The sequence below is a fragment of the Mauremys mutica genome, chromosome 11 (genome assembly GCF_020497125.1).
Source record: "Mauremys mutica isolate MM-2020 ecotype Southern chromosome 11, ASM2049712v1, whole genome shotgun sequence".
Lineage (NCBI taxonomy): Eukaryota > Metazoa > Chordata > Testudines > Geoemydidae > Mauremys > Mauremys mutica.
Genome location: NC_059082.1, coordinates 75331772 through 75343291, shown reverse-complemented (window position 1 = coordinate 75343291; position 11520 = coordinate 75331772). Strand labels below are relative to the sequence as shown.

At 46.3% G+C, this 11520-nt stretch overlaps 1 protein-coding gene across 1 annotated transcript in view; it reads right to left on the bottom strand.

Annotated features, from left to right (window-relative positions):
* Positions 1-1994: 1994 nt before the first annotated feature.
* LOC123344292 (kinesin-like protein KIF19) overlaps positions 1995-11520 on the bottom strand; it is a 28230-nt gene continuing 18704 nt past the window's right edge. The window contains exons 13-20 of the mRNA XM_044980345.1: positions 10504-10774; positions 10156-10277; positions 8755-8891; positions 7347-7452; positions 5506-5964; positions 4919-5084; positions 3571-3678; positions 1995-3025 (exon numbers count right to left, since the gene is read on the bottom strand). Coding sequence (XP_044836280.1) covers positions 2949-3025; positions 3571-3678; positions 4919-5084; positions 5506-5964; positions 7347-7452; positions 8755-8891; positions 10156-10277; positions 10504-10774 — 1446 coding nt within the window. The 3' untranslated portion in view covers positions 1995-2948. The remainder of the gene's footprint in view (positions 3026-3570; positions 3679-4918; positions 5085-5505; positions 5965-7346; positions 7453-8754; positions 8892-10155; positions 10278-10503; positions 10775-11520) is intronic.

The window sequence follows — 11520 nt, the reverse complement described above, 5'->3', positions numbered from 1 at the left end:
TGTGGGTGGCTCTCTCTCACATATTCATTTGCATTCTAATAGCAAACAAAACTTCCCCCTCTGCACTGGACTGGAGTCAGCAGGAGAGTTTGTATGTGGCATCTGAGCTGAAGGGCTGTCAGTCAAGCAGCAATGGCAAGCCTACAAAAATGCTATACAACTTCCCCTCTGTAAACCAGGCCAGAGACTGAGGGATTATAGTTGGCATCAGATTAGAAGGCAGTTTCCATGAATATGATCTGTTGCTTGTGGCTCAGGTGCCAATAGCAACAGGTACTCAAAATAATTTGTGGCAAATGGGAAGCCAAGGATTGCTCATATTCTCCTCTCAAGCAGACGAAGCTAGACGAGTATAGGTATAACAATTAAAAAAGAATCTTAGCTCTCTTAAAAGATGTATGGGAAACCCATTGCACTGTAAAACTATATTCCAACCAGTTACTGGTAGTAGGAAAACTTGTTAGTAGTTGTATTAACCTAAAAATCATTATTGAATTGGTTATTGATTTTGTAACCATCTTGAAGGAGAAAAAATAATTTAGGCAACCTTATTTTGTGCAAATATTTAGTTTTGTGTGGATCGTGGAATGCCGGGTGTCTAGAGATGAACTGACAGAAAAGACCGGTCGTGCAGCAGGGCCTCTTTCTGTTGCAGGCTGGTGCTTTGGTTCTGTGCTTTGGGGGAGAGAGGCCACTTAGAAGTGACCTGCTCGGAGGTAGGCATCTCGGCTGTGCAAATTTGCATGGTGAGACCTGTGATCTCTGCCTGCTGCACCTCCTGTGAAGATGAAGGCAGCTACAAGCTCTCCCACTTGTGCAAATTCGGTGCAGCCCTTGGGCTTCCAACAAGTTGTCAATTATGTAAACCTTTGGTGGGCAAAGTTTGAGCTTCCCTAATTTAACGCACCTAAAAGTTATCACACAAAAGGCCCAGAGGAGTTTAAATTCTTGTCTCTTTCCTCACACGTAAAAGGCAAGAACAGGATAGTCCGTCATTCCAGGTCAGAGGCAATGTCCTTCATCTGCGTTCTGAACATTAGTGCCCTCTCTCTCCTCTATGATACAGACACTCAGCTTCAAGAGATGGGAGACCGACTCTTTGGAGTGCAGAGCAGCAACACAGAGTTACTGACTTCAAGTGTCTGAGGTCTTCTCTCTCAAATCTCTACATTCATATTTTTTTAACTTGCAGATTTTAAATATAGGAAAATGAGTAAAAAACATTGCATACAATGGCTCCGATTCATCTTCAGCTGTGTGGTATTCCTGGAAAATTAGCATCAGGTTCCATTTGTTTCCAAATGCGAAACCTCCAGTCTGAGTTATGTCCACAAACCAGTGCCTTAGTGTCAGGATTCAAAGTAGCAGCCTGTGAGGGGAACAGGATCTAGCTTCTGAACACTGTGACTTTTCAGAGTGAATCAGCCCAAAGGTATTTAGCAGAGATGTACACATTTGGAACACATTCATGGTATTCCATCGCACTAAGTTTCTTGCTCCCATCTGGTTCACATGGTGTCCTGTAAATAGAAGACTGGCTCAAGGCCTGCTGGAATGAGTTTATTTTCACATGGTCTGTGCTTGTTTTATCTAGGTGTGCTTTTTATTTCTTTGCAAGTTCTCCTGGCTCCTCTTGTCTACCGTGTGACTCATCAGGCTTTCTGCTATTTAACAGAACTCAAGGAGGAGTGTCCATCAGACCTTATTACATTCTACTGAAATAGTGAATAATTCTTCATAATACATACTTTGCACTTGTATTGCATTCCATTCAAAGATCTCAAAATCAAGCCTCCCAATCCAAGGTGAAGTACTGGATTATTACTATCCCTAGTGGACAGATGTGGAAACAGAGGGCCAGAGTGGTTAAGTGACATGCCTAAGGTTGCACAGTAAATTAGTGGCCAAATTGGGGACAGTATCTAAGCATCCTGACTCCACTGTCCTGTGCTTTAGCTGCACAAAGACCCTTCATAATTTACGTTGCCCTTGAAACTGAATGAAGTCATAAAGATGACATTTCCTTACATGCTTGCACTGACTACCAAGCAGGTGGCAAAGTGGGTGTGGAGAGAAGCTATTCATATTGGGGAAATAAAGGCAACATTTATTCAATGGAATGGCCACCCTGTGCCACTTTATTTGCAACGTGAAGAAAATAACAGGGCCAAGAAAGGAAAATGGTAAGCCTAGTATTGATTTACAAAATGCATGTCCCTCCAAGAAACCAGGAAGAGAACTGCTGGAAAGAGGGGTTTGGTTTTTAAGAAGAAAAACACATTCCCTTTGTTCACCTCCAACTCAGCTCATAACAAAGTCTCTGCCAGCCACCAAACCTCTTTTTCACGCTCCTGTCAGATCCGAAATGCTCTGCACGTGGCCAAGTGCTTAGAACACCGCTGGCTGCTCCCACTGCCAAACATCTGCTCAGCTGAGCAGCATTCCAGATAGGCTTCACCTTTTCCAGCTCCAAGACAATGTGTATAAACCTCTGAGAAGGGGGTAGGGGATACTTCAAAAGAGTGCAATTTCTTTTGATAATTAAATAGCCTCCCACACCCCCCCACGTGTGTGGGAGGTTTCCACAGAAAAGAGAGGATGTGCTGCATGCAGAATCCCACATGGTGGACTCCATACTGCTGTCTCCTGGACTAAGAATGCTGATGGACAAATGGGGTTTCCTTTTCTTTTACATGTTATTAACAAAAGAACCCGCAGTTCATCTTAAAGGAAACTAACAGATGGAGCACAGTGCAAAAAAAAAAACAAAAAACCTGTAGAGAGGCTGTGGGGGAAGCACCAATGCAGTGTGCACACCTCCCCTTCCACTTCCCAGCCTCAGAGCATACTGCTTAAAATGCGTCTTAAGAAAAACCCTCCCTACTTTTTAGTACCCTTGTAGTCCTGGTCCCTCGGGAACAGATGGAATCTTGCTCTCCCTGGTGATTTTATTTTGACCTCGGCAGGTTCTTGAAGCATGTGATCGGTTGGTTCTTCGGCTGGTTGCTGGCACCATCTATGGGCCCTACGTGTGAAGGAAGATTTAGATGTTTTTAGTGTCCCAGAGTAAAGGAAGCACTAAGCCTTGAGCCTCACTGATCGGCATGAGGCATTCTCAGAATTGATCAGAGCTGGAAAGAGATACAGGTAGTTTTGGGGCCAGATGGAAAGCCAGCTTTTCATTCACTTCCTTAAGCACTTGAGAGAATCTTAGTGCAAAGCATTAAATAGCAGGAACACATTCTCATACAGCTAGTTCATATTACTGCAGTGCTTCCTACATGGATCAGACGGGGATTGTGAACACGTCTGAAAATGTTCTCCTCTCCCCACAAAGGAGTTAGTTTTGGCCAAAGGGGAGGAGGAATGTAACTGAGATGTTTGGAATGTTGTGAGTTATCTGTTGAAGCGTGTGGCTTAAAAGTTTGCCTGTAAGAGACATACCCACAGGATTGCGTTTCCAAGCATGCAGCTTGTGTGGCACCTAGAATGCATTCAGTTAGGCCTACTACAGAGCGTGCGTCATAAGGAAGTATTTAACAGCGGAATATTGATGTCTTCCATACTGACCTTTGACCCGCTTTTGTAGGACCTGGCCTCTGGTCTGACCTGCATTGCTCTGCTGAACGGTGCTTGGGGGAGTGTTGCTTATCTCCAGCACCTGTAATGGATTTTCTTCTTGATAGCATTAGAGAGAGACAGAGACCTTTACTAGAAACAGTGGGAAAGGAACACAGCTTATGTAGCAAGCAGTGACCATTCAGTATAGGATTCACTAATGGACCAGCTGAAATAAATGGAAGGGCTGCAAATGAAATGTTAACAATATCTATCTTTGGGAAACAAACTTAAAAAGGAAAGAATTTAGCAGTGGTGGAAGGGACCAGGATGGGGATTGAGACTTTCAAAGTCTTCCCAGGGATCTGAATGCCTGACTCCAGTTAGAATTGAATGGAAATTGGGCGTCAACCAGCTTTGAAAATCCCACCCTGAAGTCCTCTGTGTTCAGCCACAGACTGGGAGTAGCAGTCCGAGCACAATATGCCGCAAGCCTGACCTGGACTGGCTAGCCCTTGGGCTGGGAGATGGTTATACAACAGGCTTATTCAGTCTTTGGCCTCTGCTGAGGATGCCGAAATGGAGGCAAGCCAGTTCCAGCTGTGGACACCTGTCTGCTGGGCACTGGTCAGAAACCAATAACTTGTTTCATATACGACACTGAACAGAAGTGAGATGATAACTTTTGGTCACTACAGTATAGGGACATATTTGAGCGAAACGCTTCCGAAATCCCATTACTCATCAGGAGCCATCAATGCCAGTGGTAATCTGATGGTTGGGAAGTGTGTCCCTGCTTGAAGCCTGCCTCTGCTTGGCATTGGTGAGGCCTCATCTGGAGCACTGTGTCCAGTTTTGGGCCTCACACTACAAGAAGGATGTGGAAAAATTGGAAAGAGTCCAGCGGAGGGCAATAAAAATGATTAGGGGGCTGGAGCACATGATTTATGAGGAGAGGCTGAGGGAACTGGGATTATTTAGTCTGCAGAAGAATGAGGGGGGATTTGATACCTGCTTTCAACTACCTGAAAGGGGGTTCCAAAGAAGATGGAGGGATAGCTCAGTGGTTTGAGCATTGGCCTGCTAAACCCAGGGTTCTGAGTTCAATCCTTGAGGGGGCGATTTGGGGATTGGTCCTGCTTTGAGCAGGGGGTTGGACTAGATGATCTCCTGAGGTCCCTTTCAACCTTAATAATCTATGATTCTAAGTCTACCTGAAACACAATTTTTGTGTGTAAGTATAAGGCTCCTTAGATAAATTCATTTTCAGCATAAACCTCTGCTGTGGCTTGTTTCTCAGAGACTAATCCACATGTTGCAGCCATACAGATGGAGTCACATCAGGAACCTTGGGTCCTACCTGTATGGTGACTGATGGGGAATTTGACCTTTGTGGCAGCAGGAGTGGCATGGGATAAGTTGCTCATGATCTTCAACGGCTGGAAAAGTTTAGCTCGGGGCAGCTGGTCCTCAGAAACATTGTCCATATTGTGGCTCGAGGGAGTCCGATGCTTTGCTTTGGAGATCTGAAAGACACCATCAAGGATGCTGTTGACTTAAACCTCCCAATTCAGGAGGCTCTATTCTCTGACCATGGGCCACATTACACCAAAACAGGTTCCCTCACTCCCTTGTCAGTCTCTTTGGCTCAGGCTGCCCTTTAGGAAGGGGACAGAAGTGGTGTTGGGAATGTGTGACGTGTCAGCGTGAGTTATTCAAAACATTATCTGTGTTATAGCTCAGTGCTCCCTCCACCTTTGGACACAGCTTTATCCTCTGGCACTACTGTATGTGGCCTGTTTCCCCACCCACCTCTGTCTGCTGCTGCACCTATCCCCAATGGCTTCTTTCACTACTGCCTCCAAAACCACCTCTGCTAAGTCCTCCACCTGGTCTCTACCTCCTGATCTTCCCATCCCCTCTGAAGGAAACATACAAAGTATCTACCTTTTGGGAGGTTGGTTCAAGGGAACGAGATCTTTTCTTCCTGGCTTTCCTCTCAACTGATTTCTCTCGTTCTTGATCCTTCTTCAGTTCTCTCCTGGCTGCGTAGTGCAGCTGCTCCTTACTCTGGGACTCTGTTGAGAGGCTCTCGATACTCACGGTATCTTTCACGTGAGGCTCTGGAGTGAAGCTGGACTGCAGATATTTTGGCTCCAAGATATCCTCCTCAAAGAAGTGCCCCAAGGTGAGTTCACTCCCATGGTCTCTGTGTCGGGCTCTGGAACGCCGACTGGCTGCAATGCGGGAGATGCTTTTGGTGCTAACAGCAATCTCCGTCAAGGCCTCCGGACTCAGTGGCGCAAGAGCAATCTCTGCAGCTGACTTTCTCCTATTTAAGTCCAGGGAGGTGGGGGAACATAGCTTGGAGGTCATCTTTCCTACAGCAAAGCCAGTTGGTTTCTGCTAAAAATCAAAGCCATGGAATCAGACAACTCAGGATTTGCTTTTTACTTAACACTTAAGGCGTTTTTCATATTCCAAGCCTGTTAGAAACATTAATCAATCACTACCACACTCCAGACAAGTTGGTAGATGTCAGTATATCCATTTTTGCAGATGGGGAAACTGAGGTTGCGAGAGTAAGGGAATACCCAAGGTTACAAAAGGAGTCAGCCTCGGGATTAGAACCAGGAATAATTAAATAAATAATAATAAACAACTGCCTCTTGGTCCTGTGCTCAGGCATTAGGCCATGTCATAGTCTCTCCCAAAGTGTCCACAAATTAGCCCCAAAGGAATCATATGTGATTAGATTCTTAAAAGAATTTTACAAAGGCATCATTACATGAGATGGCACCAGAAAGTACCAAACTCCATCCAGCTTCAGCTTTTGTGGGGAACATTCCTGGGCTGAGTATTGCAACATCAACAGAAATGTCAGAGAAGCTTGACACCTGAGCAAGAGTCCCTTCATCATCTTCCTCCCTCCAGATAGACACGGGTACAAATATTACTTTGTGCCTTTGATGCGCTGAGTAGAAAATACATTGGTCTAGGGGAACTGGCTATTGATCTGGAGGTATCTGTCATATCAATTCCATGTCCCATAATTTATGTTGTATCTAGAATCATAGAATATCAGGGTTGGAAGGGACCTCAGGAGGTATCTAGTCCAACCCCCTGCTCAAAGCAGGACCAATCCCCAACTAAATCATCCCAGCCAGGGCTTTGTCAAGCCTGACCTTAAAAACCTCTAAGGAAGGAAAATAATTAGAGATATAGCTATCTCCTAGAACTGGAAGGGACCTTGAAAGGTCATTGAGTCCAGTCCCCTGCCTTCACTAGCAGGACCAAGTACTGATTTTTGCCCCAACCCCCTAAGTGGCCCCCTCAAGGATTGAACTCACAACCCTGGGTTTAGCAGGCCAGTGCTCAAACCACTGAGCTATCCCTCCTCCCTATCAAGGTATTTATATGACTCTCATCGCAGGAGTAACTGAGCATCCCACAAACATTCATTTATCCTTCCCACCTGTGTGGTAGGGATTACTACTGTCCCTGTTGTACAGATAGACAATGGGCCTGGAGAGAGCAGGTGATTTGCCTAGAGATCAGGTGATTTGCCTAAGTCTATCGTGGAGGTGGGAGTAGAACCCACGGCACTTGAATCCAGCCTGTGCCTTATTCCTTATCTTCCTCATCTAGAAAACTAGTCTTGGACTCCTCACTGCATCATACAGCTTGCAGCCACGATGGGTCTGACTGCTCCGTGCACCCTGCTCTTGCCAGAGGAAAGTTTTCTCTGTGGTAGCTAGACCTTGAACTCTGTGCCTGCCAGTACTGACCTGGTGCAGTGGGGTTCTTGGCAAGCGAAAGAAAGTAGGGCTGAGATGGGTATCTGGATTCCCCAGTTTCCTAGCAGGTGTTGTTTTAGATGATCTGCAGCTGTCACTGTGAAAAACACACACACGGAGGCGTGAATAGATTGAATTACATGTACAAGAGCCAGGCACTGGGCCCTTTAGAGGGAGAGGGGAAAGCTAGTCAGCCTTTCTGGAGTGTTTGGAGACACCTGTTTGGATTAACTCCTCCAAAATGTAGGGGAAACCAGGACTGATTTAAAAGCAGGGGTGGGGAGGGAAGATCCAGGGTGGAAAGAGAACTTCAGAACTCAGGGAAACAGAGAGAGGACCCTGACCCCACTTAAAAGAGCTTCATTAACATACATTGGTTAAACTCTTTCACACTGATCGGTTTAGAACCGAAGTCCCCCTCACCCCACCCCACCCGCTCACTCCCTGGAGAAAATTCTAAAACACAGAGCTACCTAGCAATTGCACAATACAACAGGGACTTCTTTCCTATTGGCTCCCTTTTCTGGGGGTTCCTTTAACATGGTCACTCGTTTGGGGATCTGGCCTCTAGGAACCAAGTCTGGCTTGGGACTCACATTGGAGCGACTTTGGGGGGCTCTGCATCATTGGGCAATGTTGACCTTAGTAAATATGTTACTACAACATCTTGGTTTCCCTTTTCCTCTCCCCTGCCCAGCCCCCATAGAAAGCTCAATGCAAACAGCTAGCTGTTCGTACTGTCTGTCAAGTCACCTCTCACTCCTGTTTTATTCTGTCATTGGTTTGATCTCCGCATAATAAATTGCAATTTTATATTTTCCATGTCAGATGATACCTTCCTGGGCCTGATCCTGCTCAGACTGAAATCAATAGAGGTTTTGCCACTTAGTTCAATGGGATCAGAATTAGGCCCTTCGTGGAACATCTGTGTTATTGAACCTGTGAAGGACTAAATCGGACGGGGTGAGGGGCAGAGGTTTCCGAAAGGCTACAAGATTTTTCACCTCTGTGCTTAGCAAATGGCATGTTCGGAAAGTCCAGGACTAGGGCAGGACATGAAAAGACTGCAGAGTTCAAACCAACACCAAACCCCTGTGGCCCATGAGAGTCACATCCCTGATTATGTGTGGCAGACTGATATTCCTTTCAACCCACCCATAACAGCAGATAGTTGGTGCTTCAGCCACATTCAAAATATAACCTCAGGCTCTACACCAGCCACACACAATCCAACTCAGAAAAGATAATGGGCAAGTTACATAGTATAAAATGACAGTGCCGACAGACCTCTAGCCATAGCAGCACAGGTAGCACTCTGAAATTAACTGCTGAGCTGCAAGGCCTGGGAGAACGGGGCCGATGATGGGCACCTGGACAGAAGAGATGGAAATGCATTCACCTGTCTGACTCCAAGACAATGGACGGAAGCTCAAACTTTGCTCCAGAAGGAAGACCCTTCCTGTTGCCAGACAGCCCTTTTCTGGCCTCTTCTTTGTTTAGGTCCAGCTGCTGAGCTATATTCAGCGCAGAGCCACCCTGGCGCCACAGAAAAAAAGGGAGGTTGGTGGGACTGTAGGCAGACACAGCATAGATTTTTTTCAGTACAAACCCCTCTTCACACGCAGATCTAATGCAATAGCCACCTGCCCTCTCTCTTGAATCCCTCATTACAACCTGTATTTTATTTTCAGTTTGAGACATAGCTTTGGCCTGGCACTGAAGGAGCGAAGAGAAAAATCTGAAAGCAAGGGGCATGTAAGAGGATTTCCCCACTTCATCTGCAAACCCTCCAGCCCACAAACCTAATGGGCTTTGTTTGGCTCAAAAGGCACCAATCCACAGCACAGCACATTTTCCTACACATGCTCAGTTACTGTTGGAGTCTTTGCAACAGATCTAGCCTCCTAATCAAATGCAGGGAAGTTGGCTGATGAAGCATGCGTGGTTTCCTTCTTCAGGATTCAAAGCCACAACCTGCCATCACCCATTAACATTAAAGAGAGTGTCTGGAATAATTTTGGTTTCTGTATATCAACATGACTGACAGCAAGTTTATTATTCCGAGTGAAAACCAATTCTGTGTCAGGCTTATTAGAGACAAGTCATAATAAAAGTGAGGAGCTGCCACTGGGGAGTCCCACCTGTTATTACAAGACATTAAGACGTTGTCAGTAAAATATCACCATCGCAAGAAATACTCACAAAATCTGCAAAGTGAGCAGAGACTGGCAATGTCTTCCCTTTTCCTTCTGATCAGGAGTTCCTAGGGTTCGAATGCTGGCTGTGTTTTAGGCCACAAGGACGCCTTTAGAGGTGATGGACACCTTTGGTTATCGGGGAAGCAGGTTTACCCACAGTAACCCTGGTTCTCCAAATGTATTGTCTCCACAGAGCTCCGCTGTAGGAACTGACTGCCTGGCCACAGAATCTTCTGAGTCGTAGTTGTCAGTGATGGGGGGCATATATATCCCTCAACCCAACATGATGGGGACTGAGGGGAATCGCCTGCCCCTTCCAGCTGTCTCTTGGTTCCTCTCTACCTCCAGAAGCCCGAGGCCTTAAGCTCTGAGACAAACAAGAGTGTAGAGCCACTAAATAACAAGAGTATCTCCACTTAGGTAACACCTGAACACTAGCCAGTCCTCAGGAGCTGGGCTGAAGAGGACCATCTGCTGAATGGTGACTGACCTATTGTTTTCCCCAAATCAGCATGCGATGTGCTATTGAGGCTCCAATCCAGAAAAGCCCTTGAGCCTGGCACTGAATGGAATTCGCTGAGCTGGGTTCAGCTCTGCCTTACCCTCAGCGTGCTGGACATTACAGAGTGAAGCAGGAGCAGGCGGCTCAGGGTCCCCTCCTCTAGCTCACGACAGTGCAGCTGATACAGCGTCCCCAGCGTCTCTGGGACAGGGATGTCATGGCCTGGAGCAGGGGGTGGGAAGGGAGAACGTTAGGGATCACGGCAGAAGGAACAGCTGGCCTGATTTTTCAAAGGTGCTGAGCACCCACAGCTTACGTGAAAGCCAAGGGAGGACAGTGCAGAATTTGGCCCCTGAGCAGGAAGGCCTCTAGATGGAATTATTTCTAATGTTCCCCATTTGTCATCAGCTGCTCTCACTCCACAGCAGGAGTGGTGCTGGAATTTTACCTTTGATCAGCATTTGCTGCTGCTGAATGATTTCCTCGCAGAGCAGTCCGTGCTGCTGCTGCCGCTGGATGACAAAATCCTTTTGGCACAGCAAATTCTCCTTGTACAAGGCATTCGCCTGCAACTCCGTGTGCCCCACCTCCAGCTCATGAGCCTTGCAGAGAAGCCTCAGCACCTCTTGCTGGTCCTCACTGGTGATTTGTTTGGGTAACAGCTTCTCCATCTGGGAGGCTTTTTTCTTGGCATTGGCTAAGCGCTGCTCCAGCTCTGACTGAAAAGGAAAATGAGGTTTTGTGTGCACCAGAGGGTCTGCACTGAGGTTTGGTAACATTTATTTATTAAATGCTCAAGATACAGCTCTGGTATCTGATCCGATCCAGCTATCTGCAGCAAGAGATTATACTTCCCTCTTCCTGGAAATGGGACCTAGGCGCATTTTGTTTAGCAGTGACGGTGAAGATCATACATATTCTGGTATTGCTCACAGTGTGGCTAGGTAGTGTCCACACACACAAGAGGAGACAGTCCCCAGCCTGAAGAATTTACCAATGTGAAATGCTGTCTAAGCATAAAGAATTACTGGAGTACCCTACAAACACCAGCTAATGAATCCACACAGCACCCCTGAGAAGGAGGTACAGAAGCATGATTATCCTCATTTTACAGATGGGGAAAAGGAGATAGAGAGAGTTTGTGACTTGGCCAAGTAAGAAGAACTCAGTGACAGAACCAGGATTAGAACTCAATAATTCCTAGCCCCTACCACTATCCATGTTATCCATATTTAAGTTCCTGTAAACACCTCTGCATGACCATCTGAAATACTGGTGTGGTAATTTCCCAAAGCAACACTCCCCAGTGACTCATAACAAATATCCCTCTGCTTCCCAGGGGGAAATACAGGTACAATCTCTTCCCCTTGCTTTTATCACAGTAAGTGCAGCAGTGTCCCAAAAGCCTGTGTTATAGAGCTGTCTGTATACTGATACCATATTCTCAACCTCTCAGCTTCAACCT